Here is a 22,616-nt window from a genome sequence, read left to right as displayed (position 1 = left end):
GTTGTACTGTCAAAAAGGGGCCTAAGAGATGCATACGTAAAGGGATAGAGACTATAAGCTTTACTACTATGTACTGCTGTCTGTTGCTGTAAGTGTGATCCTTGCGGATAGTTTCTATGTTGTTTAATAAGTCACTCTTAGAACTACTTCTGTTCTGTTTTAGCATTTCTTTAGCTCTTTATTAAATACTTGCTAGTTTTAAAGCTTGGCAAATTTGCCTCAATGCCAGCTGCCTCTTGATAGGGAAGATGAGTGTTTTCTGGACTGTTCCTGAGAAGCTGGCTGGGGGCATGATGTGTGGGCATACAGGCTATTAAGCGTTCTGAGAGATGCTGCTGGGCTTGGAGGCAACGCTCGGGTTAGATGCGGAATTGCCGACACTGCCTCGATTGATTCCTGGAAAGCCTGACCTCGGCCTGAATGATTCTGGACTTCAGATTCCTCCTTTGGCCGTCTTATCCTGAGATGCTGTAACCTGATACTGGAGGCCAGAAAGCCAGTACAGTCCTTCTCCCTCCCTAACCTACATCACAGATTTGTGGTGTGGAAAAAACTGAGGATGGGAGAACCGTATATGCTAAAATGAGTTTCTTGAAGAAAGAGTGGGATAAACACAGACAACATAAATTTAAATAAGCCAGGCTGGTAGGGTAAGGAGGGAAGCTATCCCCCCCGCAAGCTTCTAGGCCCCTACTAAGTTTGGATTTAACACTAAACTTTGGTGGAGATTATCATATTTAATCCCAGTTTTATTATCCACAAGCAATTTCCTGTCTAAATGTCTAAATGATTAACTGCGGTTCTTATCGCTCTGAGCGTTATTAGTTTAGCTGCTCCATGCTGTTTTATCTATATTTGGGATATTTGGTTGGCTGCTGTTTTAAATGATTAGACAGCTGCTTTGAGGTTGCTTTATAGTTTGCTGGGCATTGCAGCTTCTTGGCATCTTGTTTTAATGTGATGCTGTAAGCTGCCTTTGCTATTACTTATAGGTGTGATATAAATTTTCTGAGTGAATAATAAAGACAGCCACATTAGGCAGGCAAAACAGGAAACTAAGCACCCTCTTTCTGCCTTCTGAAGGAGGCTTATGAAATAAAACACCTTTCTGGCATCTAGATTTCCTTGAGAAATCCTCCCTTACCCCTTTCCACATCCCTGTATCCATGTTGACTTATTAAATGCTTGCTCTCAACTCTCCTAAGACTCCCAAGTAAAATAAGCCGCCCACTCGGATGTGCTAACCTTTTGGAGATGAAGAGAATAAACTTCGATGCCTTCCGCTTTTTTTGAAAATGTCATTTCAGTAAGCAGCCCCATGGGGTCACTTGGAACCTTTCTGGCTCAATGTTAGTCTTGCCAACCTCCAGGTGTGGCCTGGAGAGCTCCCAGAATTACAACTGGTCTCCAGACAACAGAGATCAGATCTCCTGGAGGAAATGGCTGCTTTGGAGGGTGGACTGTCTGGAATTATACCCTCCCCAAACCTCATCCTTCCCAAACTCCACCCCAAAATCTCCAGGAATATTCCAACCCAGAGTTGGCAGCCCTACTCAATGGAAAGCAAGATATTGTTGAAAAACACAATGCTTTTTGTAGTCAACAACTGTAATCTCAAGAGATGATGGTTTCTCTGAGCCTTCAGTGCTCACACTTTAATCACTCGCCATAGGTGGAATGTAAGATCTTGAAGAGAATTTCTGCCCATGCCAGGTGGGTTGGTGATCTTTTTTCATGGACTATGGAAGTGATCCACCGAACTGAGCAAGGACACACGTTAGATACAAGTCAAAAACCTGAACAGGAACCATGTGGGAGGGGGTAAAAGCATACCAAATGCCCTCTGGAATTGCAAGGGAAAGAAGGAATTTTATACCCTTTTACACAACAAAGCACAGTGTTAGCACTATTATCTTACATTTCCTGACTCTTGGCCATTTGGAGCCCATTTCAGCCTGGTTTGGGGCTGAAATGGCCCAGATCAGGCCTCTGACGGGTGGTGGATCACTTTCCTGCTCAGCAGCGGCCTGATCCTGACCATTTTGGGCCCCTTTTCAGCCCCTTTTTGCCATTTTGGGCCCAATTTCGGCCCTGAATGGCCAGGATTGGGTCCAAAACAGCCAGGATAAGTGATGCCAGGGGGTGTGGCATATGCAAATCAGTTATGCTAATGAAACATTTCCAGTGATGGCAAGGGGCGTGGCATATTCTAATAACTTATGCTAATGAGTTCCTCCAGCTTTTTTTCTACGAAATGACCCCTGTATATACACATGGAGGAAATAAAATCTGGTCAGGGCTAGCAAATGTGTTTTGCTGTGGAGTCTTGTTTTGGTTTTTTAGTTTTGTCCTAACAACACAATAGTCAAAAAGGAAACAACAACACTGAAATCCTAAAATTCATAAATCTGTGCCGAAAAACTGAACTCGGCAACCTAAATAAGTTATACAAACTAAGGCTGGTTGTGTAATTCTGCCATTTCTACTCGGTTTCTATATCAACTGAGGGCCTGGCAGGACAACTGCTTTTCACACTTCCTGTGATTTTGGTCTTATTCAGCCACTTTTAAAATCCATTTATACCCTGCTTTTCTCCCCAATGGGAACCCAAAGTGGCTTACATCTTTCTCCTCTCCTCCATTTTATCTTCGCAACAATCCTGTGAGGGAGATTAGGTTGAGAGTGAATGACTGGCCCAAGGTCACCCGGTGAGCTTCTATGGCAGAGGGGGGATTCGAACCTGGGTCTCCCAGATCCTAGTCTGACACTCTTATCACTACATCATGCCAGCTTTCCTTCTCCCTTTGACTTCTGGACTGGAGCAAACGCTACCCACATAATTTCAAGTACTTCCTAATGCAAGAGGAAAGCCGATGTGAGGAGACACCATCACGATAGAAAGCATTCCCCTTCTTTTATACTCAGAAGGAGGGAAAGACTCTTCCGGAAACGAGAAGACCTTGTGGTGGCAGAAACAGCATCAGTGGAAAAACGAAGAGTGCCAGTGGTTCTGAACCCTCGTTGGTATTCACATGCAGACGGATGCCAATTTCATTGATTAAAATCCACCCAGTAAACCCTCTACATTTGGTTTAACTGAGCAACAGATAAGCGCAGAACAAAGGAAACATCCATGAAGACAAACGCGAATGAAAATCTCCCTTTAGGAGGGATTCTGTGTTGTCTAAACTAAGGAACTAATCCCCTTCTCATCTCTTGCACCCTTTCCTCATCAAAATCTACGGCCACAGTTGTGATCTCTCTGCAAGAGCCTCTGAAGACTTCAGATACCTGCTTTCAGGTTACTATAGAAACTCAGATGCAGCGAAGCTTTTGCTTCTCTTTCCCAGCAAGCCAAGACCGTTAAACACAGCAGCTATGAGGCAACTGGGCTTACAGGGGGAGAGGGGCACCTAACTGATGGATGGGCCGCAAACACGGGGCAATGGACCATCTGGGAGGGCTTTTCTTTGTAAGTGATCACCGAATGACGGATGGCCTCTAAAAAGGTAAAGCACCGAGTCATTACTGACCCTACCTGGGTGAATTTGGTCAACCAAGAGCAGGGGTATATTGGCCATTTAACTTACAGGGAAATTTCCCAGCGGGTCACACCCCCAGAGGATCACTGGTGGCGAGAAGCATGCACATCCAAGCACCAGCAACGCTACCCAAGCCTCCAACACCGCTTGGGCCAGAACCTTTCTCAGCCGTGGCCGTTTGTGAGTCTCTCTACACAAGACATCACAGAGTCTCTATAGACGAGACAACATACACAAGATTGCTCAAGTGAAGAGAGACGCGATATTAGCCGGGAATCGTAGGAGACAGAGCAGAAGGCCTTGTCGCTTTCACCAGAGCTTTGTAGAGAGGTGAAAGTGACGAAGCCTTCTGCTCTGTCTCCTTCGTTTTCCAGCCAACATCGCGTCTCTCTTCACTTGAGCAATCTTGTGTATGTTGTCTCGTCTATAGGGGATGCTCAAGCGAAAGAGCTTACACTTGTTCTCCCATTGTAGATACACATGCACCACTAGGGAGACAGAGTACAATTGAATACAAGACCACACAGAAAGTAAGTCGTTTGAGCGTCCCCGCGTAAGATGTCTTGTGTAGAGAGACTCTGGGTCAGCTCCCGTTGGGGAGGTTGATGCGGCGGGTGAACTAATGCCCCCTGCTGAGCCAAGAGGCCACGCAGTGCTTGTGGCACAACAGGGGGTGCTCGGCTTGGATTGCCCAAGGCCCAGGGCTTTTTTTCAGGGGGAACACGGGGGGGACGGAGTTCCGGAACCTCTTGAAAATGGTCACATGGCTGGTGGCCCCGCCCCCTGAACTCCAGACAGAGGGGAGTTTAGATTGCCCTCCGCGCGCAATCTCAACTCCCCTCTGTCCGGAGATCAGGGGGCGGGGCCACCAGCCATGTGACTATTTTCTCCGAGGGCAACCCACTGAGTTCCACGACCTCTTTCCCCAGAAAAAAAGCCCTGCCAAGGCCTGTTTTCACCAGTCCACTCCTGAACAAGAGCCTCGAGAAGCACGATAGCGAGCGCTTGGAGCTTAGTAAGTATGAGAGATGATATATAATAAATGTTACGGCTTTGGACACCTCGATGATCGCAGAACAAGCACAAGATGCATTGCAATAACACCACCGCTCGTTTTCATCAATAGATTCAGATGTATCTTTTTTTTAAAAAAAATTAAATTATTGGGGCTTTGGGATTTTTTTTAAACCATCTTTTTTTGATTTTTTTATGCTGGACATTTTTGGTTTAACATTCTTTTTTTTTTGTGCGCCATTTTTACTGATTGACCAACAAGCAGGGCTTCAAGCGTTTTATTAAACGAGCAAGAGGCTTACCTGGAACTCTGCCTGCCAAGGCTGCAGTTCTGGGCTCAGCTGGCTGAGATCCTGCAGCTGGGCTTTCCGGAGTGGATTCTTGACCAGGGCAGAGCTGGGATCACTAGCTGTGGGGATCTTCCGGAATGGCGCGTGGTCAGCAATTTGATTGGTGCTGTATGCCCTCCGCCGGGATGAGGCTTTAACCTCTGTCCCTTTGGGAAAGAAATAGTCTGTTTTATAGACCCAAATGATATTGGAATGCCTCCCAGTTTAACTATTACGGCTTCCCCAGAGCAGTAATTTCAGCACCATGCGAAATAAATTGGATTTCAATTACCTACACTAGTGCTGGGCACACTACTGTGCCAGTTCACAAATGTGTCACAACGTTGAATGCCAGATCACAGGATGCTCTGATCTCAAAAGTTTCATCCACCCAGAGGCTGGTCATTGTATCTCTGCCTAATTCACTATTCTGGCTTTGCCTCCTTCCAATTGGCCAAGGAATAGTCAAATTCTGGATGTCATTGGAGCAATCAGGTTTTTCATAAGAGGCTTCCCAGTGCATCTCTGCACGAGTAGCTGCTCTGGCTATCATGGCTTTCTAACAGCCCAGGTTGATGGGCTGTGATTTGTTCCTCAGAAGTGGGTGGCCAGGGATGTTTCCTTAATGGAGAATCTGGGCAGATCTGGTGTGGGGCAGGGAACGTCAGAAAAAGAAGCATTTTTTGCCGTTTGAATGTGAGCAGAAAGAGACGGGGAGATGGAAATTTCAGAGCCATTCATTAAAACTACACAGTGTGCATGCGTTTTGCAGCTGTTTCCATCTGGAAAAATGAATTAGGTTTAGCCATTTTTGCTTCCTACTTTATTTATTACTTCACTCAGCAACTGGGAAAAAAGTTCTCCCACCAGCAGGTTTCCCACCAGTAGGTACTGGCATACCTCCACTTACTGATATTGGGTTTTGGTGGTATATCTATGGCTGAATCCACACATACTCGCATAGCACTAAAATGTTGGAATGCCAGTGTCTTCCTGGCACGATTTCTGACGCCATCGCACCACAAGAGCAGCATCGTGGCGCAATGATATCAGAAATGACGCTAGGAAGACGCTGGCATTCCAACAGTTTAGGGCTATGCTGGTACGTGTGGATTCAGCCCATGTTTTTATTGAACTACTGGATATTTTTAATGCTGAAATGCTTTAATGTTTGACGATTGCTGCCTTGGGGACCCTATTTGTGGAGAAAGGCTTGGGGACCTTATTTGTGGAGAAATGTTTTAACTAAAATAAATGAATAAACTGTGCCTTGGATCTCCTCCTGTTCATTTTGTTCCATAGATCTGAATGGGAGCCATGGTGGGCTTTGCTTAGGAGGAAGCAAACTGGATTTTGTTTTGTTTTGTTTTTTCTAAACTTTTGCTAACATGCAAACCGGCCCTTTAATGAGCTGAAAGAGGGGGAACTGACCAGAGTCAAGGTCAGACTCGCTCCCAAGGTCTCCGCCAATCCCTAGGAGTTCTGGGGTCTTGTCTGAAGGTAAGCCGCTTTCCAAATCCTTGGGCGAGCTCCAGTGGTCTGCAGTGCTTCCTTCCTCTTGCGAGTGGAAAAAAACAGAGCTGCCTGACTCTTGGGAATACAGCATGCTGTACTTTCGCCTCTTGTCCTAGGAGAGTGAGAAATTAGGAAGGCAATGAATTACAGTCACATCCTCAGTGTTCCACTCAGCCCTCACTTGCCATTCTTTCTTCCAGGGACTGATTTCCAAGGGGCCATGAACGGAAGATGCTGCTACTCCAAGGCTAAACAAGCCTTGATGCTGTTTCTGAAAAACAAGTTAGCAGAATCATATATCTGCTGCAAAGACTGGGGAAGGGTCGCTGGGAAAAGAGTATTTAACCCTTTCTTCCTATGCCTCTTCCAGGATTGAAATAACCCCTCCAGAGAGGCAATTAGCTCCGTGGGTTGGAAAAGACCTATAATCCTTAACCAAACTGACCCCCTGTGCACCTGCTATTTAGGTTTTTTTTATGGCCTGGACGCTCCATTCATAGAACTCCTAGCATCGTGTCTGATTTGGTCCTTAAAGAAGAAATCTGATTTTCTGGGGAATGCCTGCGAAATCTAGAATAGGTGTAAGTCTGTTTTCTCATCCCAGCTACCTGATCAGACAATTTCAACTTTGATTTTGCCTCTTCCTTGTGAGAATCAAACTTCGATTCCAAGGAATTCCTCACATGTCATTTTAATGCAATTTCTTGCAGTGAATTTCCCCTCCTGTAAATTTAATGCATCTCCTCTCTCACCCCCACCGGCAATGCTCTCTGAGGGTCGATAAAACAGTATTGCACAAATAAAGACCATGTCGATTGCATTTAAAAACCACACAAAATAAACCCGGCCTGTCAAACTAAACAGCAAAAAGCAAAGAACCCAAACCAGGTGACAAAAATATAAATGAATGTAAATAGAAACTAAACGGGGAGCGGCTCATTTCCTGCTTTTGGGGTCTAACCCACCAAGGACTTAACAGTCTAAGGGCGGTGGCTCCTGACATTATTTCACCAGCAGCTCAAAACTACACAGAAAGCTAAACACAGTAGTGACTAATACTCACCAGCCTGGGGTTAGAAACATACAAGGATGTATCACAGACCATGCTGTAGCCAACCAACCGGTCCCCTGGGAAAAGGCAGCTAGCACTGAGAGGTGAGATTAAAACTTCTGTTGTTTCAGGAAAAACCCACTCCACGGAGACGTCGCTGACAATGGGAGCCATAGCCTTCTTCAAAGACTTGATCATCTAAGGGCACAGAGTGTGAGATTGGATTTCAAACATGTGGATGGTGGAGAGTGCCCTCAAGTCATAGCTAACTTATGGCGACCCCTAGTGGGGTTTTCATGACAAGAGACTAACAGAGGTGGTTTGCCATTGCCTGCCTCTGCAACCCTGGTCTTCCTTGGAGGTCTCCCATCCAATTACTAACCAAGGCCGACCCTGCTTAGCTTCTGACATCGGATGAGATCAGGCTCACCTGGACTATCCAGGTCAGGGCAGATTTCAACCATCTAGGTCAGTTATTTAAAGTTACCAACCTTCAGATGGTGCCTAAAGATCTCCTGGAATGACATCTCCAGGCGACAGTTTTCCTGCAGCACACGGCCGCTTTGGAGGATGGACTCTATACCCAGCTGAGATTCTACCCTTTAAATCTCCAGGCATTTACCAACTCAGTGATTCCCAAACTGCCACTCAAGAACTTCTATTGCACTCCAAGAAGAAACTTAAATAAGCAACAGCTCAGGGAACAGGAAAGAAGGACTTCCATAGTATCTGGTATTTCATGAGAAAAATAAAGGCCGAGAGAGAGGAAGGAGGGCAAGGCAGTGGGTAGCTTGAAAAAATAAGAAGTGGCCCTTGAAAGCTTCTTCCACAAAGAAAGCGCTAGGTTCAATTAAAGGAAGGATCCAGTCTCGTCTAAAATCCCACGAGCTGTTAATAAATAGAATGGAATGGAAGTTTCCTGTTTTCAAGGATGCTGGTTGATAAAGACTTCCAAGAGAGCCATGCCGGGGTTTAACAAGCTACAGGGCCTGGTGGAGGAAGGTGCGAGGATATAGTTGGGAGCACAAGTGACAGATACTACCCAAGGTGTCAAAATGCTTGCCTCCCAACCCCGGAAGAAAACAAGGCGATATGGCAAAGGGTGTGTGTGTGTTGTGGCTGTCACTATTCAAGATGGCTTTTTAGCTCTGATGCTCTGCAAAGAAAAGCTGAAAAACCTATCATTTTGAGAGTTGTCAGTGTGGAGCTTCAGACATCAAAGGCAGCTTAGATGTCCAACTAACAGGTAAAAAAAAGCATTAAAACCCTCAGTGCCTTCTGTCCCACGAACCTCCCTTTTCCAGGATCCATAACTATACGGGAAAGAAGGTGGAGGGGGAAAGCTTCCAGCACCTGAAACGATAACGGATGCCGACTCCTCTCTTTTTGTTTCATACCTTGTGATGAAAGTTAACAGATTGAACCAGACAGGCACTTCTTCGCTCACCTCCCCCCTGCTCCACCCCCGCCAATCTCCCTGAGACGTACACAAAAGGGTAAATAGCATCTCTCCGGTGACCATTGCGCCAGGGTGCTTTTTATCCGACTGGCCTGGGCCCACTCATTGCGTGGGCGTCAAAGAGCAGGAAATTGTGCCAGCTGCCAACAGGCACCCACCCCCTCAGTCCTTCCAAGCAGAGGGATCATTAAATGATCTGACGCTTGCTCAGCTGCAAAACTGACAGTGACTTGTCATTAAAGCTCCGAAAGCCTTAGTGGGACTTCAGAAGAAACAGGGAAAGAATTAGCATGACTTCTCCGGATGGGATCTTCGAGAGGAAATGGGTGCAAACAGGAGATTATGGAGGATGTACGGCTGCCACCACAAACAGTACCCCAAGTCTCCCCTAGCTCTGTCCCCTGGGATAACAGCACGTGAGTGATGTGATGCCAGCAGTTTCCTTATCCCTTGCAAGTGGCAGCTGATGAAAAGGAGAGGGGCGAGGGGAACACACACATTCAGTTCAGGTAGAATACAAAACCATCATTTATCTTAACTAGGATGCATTTCTCAGAGTCTCTCTATACGAGACAGCTGACACGTGAAAAACACGTGTTGGGAGATGTAATGGTAGCCAGGAAGGGTAGTTTAAAAAGACAGAACTAGCAGCAGGGCAAAGGCTTTGCTATATGCTGGAGATGTGATGGAGCTGTGAAATGCCAGAAGGGAAACTTCAGCACATTATAACCTCTCCAGGTCCAAGCCCAGCTCTGGAAGGCAGCTCCAGGCATTTCCATTCCTCGCTGCCCTCTGGTTGCAATCCTACACAGTTTTAAATGGGAGAGGTGAAACAGATAGAGCCTTCAAGGGGGTGAAGATTAAATTAACAAACTCTCTTTTTGTAAATCAAAAGGAAAAGAGTCTGCATCAGTTACTGTCTCAGGTTCTGGAAGCTTTCCCCCTCTACCCTCTTTCCCGTATAGCTGTGGATCCTGGAAAAGGGAGGTTCATGGGATAGAAGGCACCAAGTATTTTAATGCAGAGCAATCTCCACCTGCTCTGTCTTTTAAAACTATGCTTCTCAGCTAACATTGCGCCTCCCTACACTTGACAAACACACTTCAGGGTGTCTCATGTAGAGAGAGTCAGACCATCCCTCAAATGCTGGTTTCTTTACCTTCACTGTAGCCAGGTGTTTCTATGGCCAGGGAGTATTCCAAAGGCCGACCAGGAAACAAACCATGATGCCTGCATTCGTACATCATGAGAAATTGTGAGAAAACTTAATCATGATGAATAAACCAACATCAGTTTGGTATAGTGGTTAAGAGCGTTGGGACTCTAATCTGCAGAACTGGGTTTGATTCCCTACTCCTCCTCTTGAAGCCAGTTGGATGACCTTGGGCTAGTCACAGCTCTCGGAAGCTCTCTCGGCCCCAGCCACCTCACAGAGTGATTGTTGTGAGGATAATAATACCATACTTTGTAAACCACTCTGAGGGGCTGTTAAGTTGTCATGAAGGGTGGTATATAAATTGAATGTTGTTGCTGTTGCTGTTATCAAACTGTGGTTTCAAATCCTGGTCTGACTGACCCTAATTAACCAGCTTTCGGACTGTCACACCAACCTTCATTAGTTTACCTCAGTGACCTGGGTGGTCCAGGCTAGGCTGATCTTGTCACGTCTCAGAAGTTAAGCAGAGTCAGCCCTGGTGGTGAATACTTGGACGGGACATCAACAAGGAAGGCAAGGGTCTCTATGCAGAGGCAGGCAACAGCAATCCATCTCTGTTCACCTCTTGCCTTGAAAACTTTGTGAGGTCACCGTAAATCACCTGCGACTTGATGGCAGTTTCTATACCACGGCTTTCGCCTTATGACTGGACTGAGACCCTAAGCCCCAATAATGTCATGCGAGGTGATCCGTATTTCTAGACGTTATGAGGACTGAAGAGATCGAGCCATACATCCTCATTTCATTCCAGCGCCAGATGACCTTTGCCAAGTGCATACAGGAAATTACCGTCGTGTGCTGAAAAACAGTTTCCCAGTCCTTCTCTCTCGGGAAGCCTGTATTCTTGCTGGGGGGGTCAGGGAAAATTGACCACTCTACTTCTCTGACTTTCCGACAGGGAAATGATGTTTGAGAAAATACTCATTATGGTGTTTGCAAGACATTACCGAAGAGTAATGGCAAAAGCCAGTAGCCAGAGGCGCAGGGAAGTCCATGAAACATAGTGTTGCAATAAGGCAGGACACAAGATTTCCTAAATTCCTAATCTGCTATAACAAGTGTTGAATCCAACAGAACCTTAAAAACCAATGAGCTTTCCAGGGAACAAGCTTTCAAGTCAAAACTCCCTTCTTCAGAAGGGAAGAAGGTATCTGAAGAAGAGAGCTTTGTCTCTTGAAAGCTTATACCTGCCAGCTGTGCAGTCCTTCAGAGGCCTGCCACCGGTGACATGGAGGCCTGGCACAGATCTCCCAAGGCTGATGCAGCAGCCTTAGGGAGCCCCACCCCCCGGTATGCCCTTCCCACCACCTCCACGGTCACTGCGGGGCCACGCTGTGCCTCACCGCCAGGTCCACAGTGCCTCAGAGGCCTCCCGCTAGCGGCACAGAGGCCTGGCAGACCTCCCAAGGCCCTACTGCTACCATAGAGGTGATGGGAAGGCCGCAGGGGGGGCTCCCCCACACTGTGCCTCCCTGCTGGCTCCGTGGCCTCTCAGAGGCCTGCCGGGCCGACAGCTCAGTTTTGATCAGTGCACCTGCGCCAGACTAAAAGGTGAGTTGTCACTAGTATGGCTCACCTTTTATGTAGTAAGATAGTTGCACTTCTAGCCAGCACATCTCCCATACGTGGTGCACTCTGACACCAGCCGATAGGAAGATCCAGGTTCAAATCTTTATTCTGCCATGGAAACTTTCTGGGTAACCATGGGCTAGTCACTCTCTCTCAACCTCACAGAGTTGTTGTGTTGAGGATAAATGGAGGGCAGGACAACAAAGTTCTTAAGCGCTTTGGATCTAAAGTGGGGTATAAATATCTAAATAAATAAATTTCATTCCCCTGTGTCATATGCCAATAAATGACTCCAGACTAGGGATGTGCGTTTCGGCATTCAGAATGCCGAAAGAATGCCGAAACAAAAGTGTTTCGGCTTCTTTCGGGGAATGCCGAAACGTTTCGGGGAATGCCGAAACGTTTCGGGTAGCCGAAAGAAAAAAGCCGAAACGTTTCGGGATTCTTTCGGCTTTCTTTCGGCTTTTCTATGGGAAAATGCCTCCGTCTTCCAGGATGCCTGGAGGAGGCATTTTCCCACCGAATAAGCCCAAAATTGGTGGGGACCTTCCTCTAACCCTTCTCTAACAACCACCCAAGTTTCAGACAGATTGGACTTTGGGGGGCCATGTTATGGCCCCCCAAAGCAGGTCCCCCCATCCTCCCATAAGAAAGCGAAGGAGCAGCATATTGTTAGCATGCTGCTGCTGATCTTTCTTCATTATTTCCTATGGGGAAAAAATGAAGAGGCAGGCTTCCTTTGCCAGGGGTGGCATTTTGCATGCAAAATGCCCCCCAGCCCTCAGGGGCCCTTCTCCCACCCCTCCTCCCACCCCCCACCAAGGCTCAGCCTGCTCCCACTTGGGGGGGCATTTCATGGCCTCCCCAAGTAGGTGCTCTGCTCTCATCTCTACCACTGACAGCTGGGGGAGGCTTGTGTTGCCAGGGGTGGCATTTTGCATGCAAAATGCCCCCCAGCCCTCTGGGGCCCTTCTCCCACCCTTCCTCCCACCCCCCACCAAGGCTCAGACTGCTCCCACTTGGGGGGGCCATTTCATGGCTTCCCCAAGTAGGTCCTCTCAGCCCCTAAAGTCCACCCCTTACAGCCCCACACAAACCCAATTCCCCCCCAGCTGCCACACACAGACCCAAATCCCCACATTAGCCCCTCACAGACCCAAATCCACCCCCACCTGCCCCACACCCATAACCCCAGGAACAGGCTGGCAAAGGCCAGCCCTCTCCCTTTGTTCCCTATGCTGGGAACTTCTAAACTCTCTTTCCCTGGGCAATTCTGCACAGCCCAGGGGTGCCACAATGGTGGGCACACTTCTGAGTGCCAGCTGGTCCCTGTGAAAGAGCACCTGAACCACAGACACCCTCCCTCAAATTCCCCCACCACCTACAGAGATGGCTGGCCAGCCAGCCCCATTGTTCCCTATGATGGGAACCAACTGCACAACAAAGAATAAAACAAGAACAACACAAAATAAAGTTTTTAAAAAATTATATTCTCCCTTCCAAAGTACAAGTAGGCAAAGCATTATGACACATTACACCAGCAGTCCCCCACACAGAAAAATTAAAACAAAACTCACTTAACATCAGAGAATCACAAAGCATGATTCCTGTCAAAAACACTTTATTTCTTGAACAGCTTTAGGTTACACAGCAGGAGGGAACACCAAAGGGCATGGCAGCACTATCTTACACAAAAATAACACAACTCACTTAACATCAGAGAATCACAAAAGCACAATTCCTGGCAAAAACACTTTATTTCTTGAACAGCTTTAGGTTACACAGTAGGAGGGCACAACAGGGCATGATAGCAATGTACTACAAAAAATAATACAACCCACTTCACCGTTTTTGACAGCAGTTGTGTTTGTGTGATTCTCTGATGTGAAGTGAGTTGTGTTATTTTTGTGTAGTACACTGCTTTCCTGCTCTGTGGTGCCTTCCTACTGTGTAACCTAAAGCAGTTACAGAAATAAAGTGCTTTTGACAGCAATTTTTTGGGGTGATTCTTTAATGTGAAGTGAGTTGTGTTATTTTTGTGTAAGATAGTGCTGCCATGCCCTTTGGTGTTCCCCCCTGCTGTGTAACCTAAAGCTGTTCAAGAAATAAAGTGTTTTTGACAGGAATCATGCTTTGTGATTCTCTGATGTTAAGTGAGTTTTGTTTTAATTTTTCTGTGTGGGGGACTGCTGGTGTAATGTGTCATAATGCTTTGCCTACTTGTACTTTGGAAGGGAGAATATAATTTTTTAAAAACTTTATTTTGTGTTGTTCTTGTTTTAATCTTTGTTGTGCAGTTGGTTCCCATCATAGGGAACAATGGGGCTGGCTGGCCAGCCATCTCTGTAGGTGGTGGGGGAATTTGAGGGAGGGTGTCTGTGGTTCAGGTGCTCTTTCACAGGGACCAGCTGGCACTCAGAAGTGTGCCCACCATTGTGGCACCCCTGGGCTGTGCAGAATTGCCCAGGGAAAGAGAGTTTAGAAGTTCCCAGCATAGGGAACAAAGGGAGAGGGCTGGCCTTTGCCAGCCTGTTCCTGGGGTTATGGGTGTGGGGCAGGTGGGGGTGGATTTGGGTCTGTGAGGGGCTAATGTGGGGATTTGGGTCTGTGTGTGGCAGCTGGGGGGGAATTGGGTTTGTGTGGGGCTGTAAGGGGTGGACTTTAGGGGCTGAGAGGACCTACTTGGGGAAGCCATGAAATGGCCCCCCCAAGTGGGAGCAGTCTGAGCCTTGGTGGGGGGTGGGAGGAAGGGTGGGAGAAGGGCCCCAGAGGGCTGGGGGGCATTTTGCATGCAAAATGCCACCCCTGGCAACACAAGCCTCCCCCAGCTGTCAGTGGTAGAGATGAGAGCAGAGCACCTACTTGGGGAGGCCATGAAATGCCCCCCCCCCAAGTGGGAGCAGGCTGAGCCTTGGTGGGGGGTGGGGGGAGGGGTGGGAGAAGGGCCCCAGAGGGTTGGGGGGCATTTTGCATGCAAAATGCCACCCCTGGCAACACAAGCCTCCCCCAGCTGTCAGTGGTAGAGATTAGAGCACCTACTTGGGGAGGCCATGAAATGGCCCCCCCAAGTGGGAGCAGGCTGAGCCTTGGTGGGGGGTGGGAGGAGGGGTGGGAGAAGGGCCCCTGAGGGCTGGGGGGCATTTTGCATGCAAAATGCCACCCCTGGCAAAGGAAGCCTGCCTCTTCATTTTTTCCCCATAGGAAATAATGAAGAAAGATCAGCAGCAGCATGCTAACAATATGCTGCTCCTTCGCTTTCTTATGGGAGGATGGGGGGACCTGCTTTGGGGGGCCATAACATGGCCCCCCAAAGTCCAATCTGTCTGAAACTTGGGTGGTTGTTAGAGAAGGGTTAGAGGAAGGTCCCCACCAATTTTGGGCTTATTCTGTGGGAAAATGCCTCCTCCAGGCGTCCTGGAAGACGGAGGAATTTTCCCATAGAAAAAAGCCGAAAGAATGCCGAAATAATGCCGAAAGAATCCCGAAAGCTGAAAGCCGAAAGAGATTCTTGTTTCGGCTTTCGGCTTTAACGATAGAGAATCTTCTTTCGGCTTTCTACTTTCGGCTATAGCCGAAAATTTTTGGCTTGCACACCCCTACTCCAGACACTTTCTGAAATATGGGGCTGTGACTTGGCAGTGCTCTCCTCTTGCCCCTTGCGAGGAACGTAGATCAATAAACGTTACACCCAGCAAGCAGAAATCCTCCACGAAGCATCGGTCAAACACTTGCAGCATTCATAGCTCTCAAGTCATAATGACCTCAATTACTGCTTCGGTCTTCACCTCTTGCTCCTTTGAAGTAGTTCCTACCCAAGTGAAATTGAACTCATCTACCATTTTCCGGTTTTCCATGCTGACTGATTGCTGCCTAATTCCTTTCATTACCAAAACTGACGGGTCCATTATACGAAGGCTTCAAAGTTTGCACGGGCTTCCCAGAGTCAAGGCTTGGTGGGGTTCTGCAGTTGTGCAGCCACAGAAAAATTGGTACGGTTCATCACTCTGAAGAACCCCGCACACACATTGATGCACTTGGGAGTCGGAAATTAGGAAGTAGCCTTCAGGGCCTCTACAAAGAGCTCTTTGCCCCTCTGTGTGACTCACAAAAGCAGAATATAATATGCAACATTCATAAATCTATGCAGATGTGCGTATGCAGGTGGCTTCGTTTTGTTCTACATTTTGTTCAGAGCCTCTGGCGGTTTGGCCACACTTCAAGGAGCTGATCACAAAATACAATGCTGAATGGCCTCTTCTTCTATATTCCACCATGATCTCCCAAACACCGGAAGAACACTCTTTTGACATCAGCAGACATCAAGTGTTTGCATTTTCAGGTGGCATCAAGATAGGGTTCCCAACACAGCCTCCACAAATGCCAGGAGATCTTAGGGGGTGGTGCCTGGGGAGAGTGGATTTTGGGTAGGATGTGATGTCACTGCCGGGTGACCCTCAAGGCTGCCTCCTCTAGTCTCTGTGGTCTTTACCACAGAGATTGGGGTGATTCCTAGAGCGTCATTATGTGGAGGCCATTTTTTTATCTCACTCTTCCTTGGGGGAGGAAAATTCTCTGTACCAGCAAGTAAATGAGAGGCCTACATGAGGAGTATTTATTCAAGGATCAGGTAGTAGGTGGGGGGAAAGAGCTCTCCCTGGGACCCAGGATAGCTGCTGCTAGGGAAAAGAGATAATATGGAGTTGACCTTGATAGACCAATGATCTGGCTCAGTATAAGGCACCTCCATGAATTCATTCGTCCATCTAGTTCAGTGTTATCTATCTGATTACCTGGCAGATTCTCAAATCACTTCTCAAATCACTTACCTGATATCCCTCAAATGCAAATTCTACATACTGAGCCTAGGACTTTCTTTACACACAAAGCAGATGTTTCGCCAAGACGACTCTTCTTAAAAATCGGAACATTTGAAGCTGCCTTATATGAGCTCAGGCCATTAGAAAATACCTACTGTATTTTCTATTCTAGCTAGCAGCAGCTCTCCAGAACATCAGGCAAAGGATTTTTCCAGCCTGGCTCCCTCCCTTTTAACTTGGAGGTGCCAGGGACTGCAGCCAGCTCCATATAAAGAATGTGCTTTGTGCCACACTGACCTACAGCTTCTCTCTCATTTGATATGAAGATGAATACTAAGAAAGATACCTTTGGTTGCAACCTTTCTCCCTCTACCAGGAATTCTGCACTTCCTTTGGACACAGCAGCCAGCCCGTTCACCAGCCTCCGACAAGCATTCTGCCCGATGCCAAAAGTGTAGCACCTGCAACAGGAGAAAAACACAGGGATTGGGTGCGCATTGAGTCAGCAGCGGGGAAGGAAGGGCAATGTCCCAGCCATGGAAAGTTTCACAAGGCTAGAAATCAGAACAAGTGAGATTACGGCTACTAGCTGAGGAAAAATGCTCACATTTGGCCCACTCATTTAGCTTTGCCATCTGTAATGGCAGGGGTGAGTCAGGAAAAGTCCCACTGCCTTCCTGGCATGCCCTCACTATCCCCTAGAGATTATGGGGAAGGGTCTTCTTGGCAGTCCTTGCCTGGCTGCATCCAGAGGATTTCACAATGCTGATCCATGCATTTTTAACTCCTAGTCTTGACTACTGCAAAATGGACAGCCCTTGGAGACAGCTAAGATGTCTTAAGTAGAACAAAACATAGCTGCATTGCTTTTTGAAGATATCAAAAGTCATAAACATATCAACTGCATTGCCTTCCTAATATGCTTGAGGGAGGGACCAAAGGAGAGGGAAATTGGCCAGTTCATGTCCAAGTGTATCTAGAATCCTGAAGGGGAAGTTTTGAGTAAGGGAAGGGAATTAATTTATTCTTCCTTAAAGAATAAATTAATTGATTATTAATTAATGATTATATCCACAATCATATGATAACCACACACACATATACAACTCATCTTTCCCCATATTTCACGGCAGCCTGCAAATGCAAATTTAAAACATACACAAGACAATCAAACACCAAATAATGCCCCCTGCAGCCTACACCTTATTAAAGGCCTTCAGAAATAGAGTGGCCTTAAGTGAGGAAATGGTCAGTAAGCATCCAACTGGTGCACAGAGGCGCAAGGGAAGAGACCTTTAGATGCATGGGTCCTTAACCTTGAAAGGAAGTTTATAAGAAGACCCCAGGATCTTCCGTACCTGGTAGAAAAGGACTGATTCCGAACAAGTTCTATGACCTTCCCGGTATTGCTAACAGCCCCATCAGTCAGCAAGAAAAGCAGCCGTGGGTGTCCCCGGTGGATGGGCTGCCGGATGATCCATTTCAAAGGGGATAAGACATTGGTTCCACCCATGTCGGCTCGGATCTTCTTGATGCTCTCACACGCAACGGCCAAGTTCTCCTACGGAGAAAGAAGAAGAGCCGTGTCGGCTCTGTTCGCACGAACAAATGGCATGTGGCATTTGTACCAGTTAAGGTTGCCAGCTCTGGCTTGGAAAACTCCTGGGAGGGTACATTTGGCACCTACTTGCTTTATCTTTAATGATTCTTGGATGGTATATGGTTGAAATAATGAATTATACGATTCATGAGTTTTATGACTAATTTATGATTTAATCAGTGTAGTCAGACAATCACAGTGGCAGCGTTGTTATAGTTAGGATCCGATTTCGTGATTCTCCTTAGTACTTGCTAATTTTCTCCACAGGAACTGATCTCCGACCTGCTTTCTCTGCCAACTAGGGCTACCAAGTCCCTGGTGGGCCCCACCCTCCACCTCTAGGGTGGCCAGTTCCTGATTGGGAAATTCCTGGAGATTGGGGGGGGGGGAGCCTGGAGAGGGCAAGGTTTGGGGAGGGGAGGGACTTCAGTTGGCTATAATGCCATACAGTCCACCTTCCCAGGCAGCCATTTTCTCCAGGGGAACTGATCTCTGTCACCTGGAGATTAGTTGTCATTCTGGAAGGTCTCCAGCCCCCACCTGAAGGATGGCAACCCTTTCTGCCTCCTGCCCCCACTCACCTGGCCAGAAATCGTGCCAGGAAGACACACTCATTCTGTGAGTTTAGCACTATGCTGGGACATGTGGAAACGTCCATTATTATGCCATCCTGATAGCACGCCCATGCTTTTCAACGGGCCGATTTGGGCCCCTCCACGATGACATCACTTCCCAGAAATGACATCATTGCACTGCCCCTGGGAGTGCATGCATGTTTTATGCGTGTGTGAAGACATCAAAAGGATAAGTGCCAGGTCCCCCCCACTCCTGCCGGGAGGGTAATGGAAACTGCCAACACTATTTTAACACTCAACATCACAGAGTCGTTGGGGGAGGGTGGATTTAATATTAGCACAAAAAAATCATATTTCATTACTTTTGCAACTGAACGATTATTTGCTGGCTTTATTAGTCTGAGAGCATTGAGCCATTATCTTCCCCAGGCACTCAAGTGGAGGTGAATTGGAAACTAATCTATCCTGCATGTTAATTTCCCTTGGGAAGGACCCTTCTGAGTAAAATTATGCCTCAGAATTCTCCTCTGCTTGGTACAAAGAGTCACTATGGTATAATAAAAGGCAGCACTTAGATGAGGGAAACAAATTTCTGAAGGCCCCTGGTGGCCCAGATACAGTCTCAGTTGAACTTACCTCACAGGTTGGGTTTCCCACTCCAAGGTATAAAATTTCTAGAGAATTGGGAGAGGAGGATGGGGAGGGCAGAATTTGGGGAGAGAAGTGAACTTAGAGACAAGCTACAAGTGACGCCTGACACAGGTTGGACACTTGTCAGCTTCTCTCAAGTTTTGATGGGAAATGTAGGCATCCTGGTCTTGCAGCTGTAATGGAGAGCCAAGCTGTAAAAGCAGGACGCCTACATTTCCCATCAAAACTTGAGGGAAGCTGACAAGTGTCCAACCTGTGTCAGGCATCACTTGTAGCTTGGCTCTCAGTGGGATATAATATCATAGAGTTCACCCTCTAAAGCAGGCATTTTCTCCAGGAGAACTGATCCTTGTAGTGTGGAGGTCGGTTATAATTCTGGGGCTCCAGGCTCCACCTGGAGGCTGGCAAATGGCAATCCTACTCACAGGATAAAACAGGATGACCTGTGCAGTCTGCCCTTAGGAAAGCAGGACATGAAATAACTGGTCTCTTGAGAACGCACAGAGGAATTCTGGGAAGAGGTGGAGAGGACCTTCCTCTGGCCGTTGCTGCCGGAACAAGGGCATGTGCTCAATTTTAAAAAATAAGCTTGTTCCTCTTGCACCTTTCTAACATCACACTATATTCTGCCCCTAACTACAGGGCTAGCAGAGTGCAACACATCCCTGCCTCTGTTTAATTGTGAAGAAGGTGTATGCAGGTGCATTTTCATGCATGTCCCTTTGTCAGTCTCAAGACTGGGGGGTGGGAGCCTTCCCTGTTTGCTGCGCTCTGTGTGCTTTTAAAATTTCAGGCATCCAATGCTACAAGCCAAGCTTTACAAATGTAGGTACAAAATGTGAAGTCGGAACTGTCCCTCTGCTAGATCGTGTCAAGGCTAGATCTGATCAAGCAGCCATATCCAAATCCATCCTTTGAAATTCTGGGATAAGCAGCTGAAACATGAATGTGAAGGTGCAACAAGCAGGCCGCTATCCTCTGTCGAATGGATGGGGCAAGGCTAGCCTAAAGGTGGCACCTCTGGTCAGCTCCTAGTACATGGTCATCAAGTGTAGGGAGACGCAATGTTAGCTGGGAAGCATAGTTTTAAAAAGACAGAGCAGGCAGAGATCCCTCCTCAGAAGGTTTGTTAATTTCATCTTCATTTTCCCGAAGGCTGACAGTTTCACCTCTCCAGTCTAGTACTGTGTGGGACTGAACCAAGGACAGTGAGTAATGGAAATGGGCTGGAACTGCCTTCCAGAGCCTGGCTTGGACCTGGAGAGGTTATAATGGGCTGAAGTTTCCCTTCTGGCGTTTCACAGCCCCTTCACACAGCTCCAGTGTATAGTAAAGCCTTTGCCCTGCCACCAGCTCTGTCTTTTTAAACAATCTTTTTAAACAAAAAAGCAATCCTTCAACCCAGTACTGGATCCTTGCTAATGCTATGTCTCTGTAAACTTGTATTCATCTACCCTATGACATTGTTTATGGAAATGCCCTTGACACTGTATGGAAATGCCTACCCTTGTCCTTGCTACTGATTGTACTGATCTCACACTATGTAATCTGCCTTGAAAGGCGGACTATACATGACATCAATAAATAAATACCCTTCTTGGCTAACGTTGCATTCCTGACACGTGTTCTTCATGTGTCAGATGTCTTGGGTAGAGAGACTCAACAGCTAACCCCCTGGCCTATCAATACATTCATTGCTTCCTGCCTCCTCCCCCCCCCTCTCTGGGTGGCAGTAGCTTAGGTCTGGGCCCTCTCCCCTCTTTAGACCCCCTCCTCTTCTGGGCTATTCACCATTGCTACTGCCAATAGAAAGAGAAACTCCATTTCTTCTAGTAGCAGCAGTTGCTGCAGTAGTTTTGGGAAGAAGGCAGGGGGTCTTGTTGGGATTCTATTTCCTATCCACCACAGGACTTAATCTTGCACAGCCATTCTCCCTTCAGCAATTGGCACAAGCTGTAAGAACACACTGCCTAATTAGACTGATCCCAGCTTTAGGCCAGAAGGTTCCCGGTTCAAGCCCCCCAAAGTCCCTGACAAATGAGAACAGGAATTTAAAACACACATGATTTGTTAAATCAAAGTGACCTTGTGTCAGTCTCTCATAGGCCACTTGATGCGTTCCTCCTTTGAGCAGAAGAGCAAAGCCATAACAACTAAATAAGCCATCTGTTTGCTACTCGCTGACAGTGTGTCTTTCGCTTGGGGGTGCTCCAGGCCTTGTTTCAGCTGTGGAAGGATATGCAGCGTAGAAACTGACATCGCTGAATCACAACAAGACAGTGGTACCCTGGGACAGGAGATGAGACCAGGGGGATTTGTAGCTATGATGTATGGAATCACCACAAAGTCAGCTCTCAATATGCTCATGTTAGAGGAAAGAGCCACACAAGGCAGGTTGGGAAATGCCTCCCCTCACCTTTAGAGTTGTCAACTCCAATTTGGAAAATTGGAGTCCAATAATCTCCAAAAGAACCATTTTCTCCAGGGGAACTGATCCCAGTCATCTGGGGATCAGTTGTAATTCTAGGAGGCTTCCAGGCTCTACCTGGAGGTTAGCAACACTACTCACCTCACAGTAGGCCTGGCTGGAAGGAAACAAGGCCTTAAAAGTGGACCCGAATCCAATTATGTTGAACAAGCAGGCCGGCATCAGGCTTTTCAGTATAACCAACAGAGCATCCTAAAAAGGGCAGAAAGGAACAAAATATCATGACTCAGAAACTGTCTCCAATGTGATACCCTGCCAATTTGTTCTCTGGTGCCTGCTTACTTCATCCCCTAAAGTAAATTTTATTTTATTTTTTAAAAATTTTACTTCAGTGGGGACCAAAAACCCCAGTGGGGACCAAAAATGGCTTACATCATTCCATGTTTTTCCTCACAACAATCCTCTGAGGGAGGTTGGGCCGAGAGCGTATGACTGGCCTAAAGTCACCTGGGCCGTTTCCAGACGGTTTACCTTCTGCCGCTCCATGCCGCAACGCCGCAGCTCGTGCTGTGGCGAACGCGAAATATCGCGTTTTCTCGCGCAAATTTTGCGCAATGTTGCGCGGCTCCAGCACGAGCCGCGACGTTGTGGCATGGAGCGGCAGAAGGTAAGCCGTCTGGAAACGGCCCTGGTAAGCTTCCATGGCAGCGTGGGGAATCGAACCTCGGTTGCCCAGATCTTAGTCTGTCACTGTAGCCACTACTACACCACACTGGCAAATCCTGGTTTTCCTTCACCTCACCAAAGCAGGAGGATCTTCAGCAGATTCTAGGAGGTATCACCTTTGAAT

General features: G+C 47.3%; 1 protein-coding gene across 1 annotated transcript in view; it reads right to left on the bottom strand.

Moving 5' to 3' along the window:
* The window catches only part of VWA5B1 (von Willebrand factor A domain containing 5B1), a 71,192-nt gene that overhangs the window by 18,898 nt on the left and 29,678 nt on the right, over positions 1 to 22,616 (bottom strand). Inside the window, exons 8-13 of the mRNA XM_055001735.1 lie at positions 21,908 to 22,018; positions 17,871 to 18,073; positions 16,859 to 16,973; positions 7,464 to 7,649; positions 6,317 to 6,512; positions 4,859 to 5,052 (exon numbers count right to left, since the gene is read on the bottom strand). Coding sequence (XP_054857710.1) covers positions 4,859 to 5,052; positions 6,317 to 6,512; positions 7,464 to 7,649; positions 16,859 to 16,973; positions 17,871 to 18,073; positions 21,908 to 22,018 — 1,005 coding nt within the window. The remainder of the gene's footprint in view (positions 1 to 4,858; positions 5,053 to 6,316; positions 6,513 to 7,463; positions 7,650 to 16,858; positions 16,974 to 17,870; positions 18,074 to 21,907; positions 22,019 to 22,616) is intronic.

The sequence above is a fragment of the Eublepharis macularius genome, chromosome 17 (genome assembly GCF_028583425.1).
Source record: "Eublepharis macularius isolate TG4126 chromosome 17, MPM_Emac_v1.0, whole genome shotgun sequence".
NCBI lineage: Eukaryota > Metazoa > Chordata > Lepidosauria > Squamata > Eublepharidae > Eublepharis > Eublepharis macularius.
This window is presented reverse-complemented; position numbering and strand designations above follow the sequence as displayed.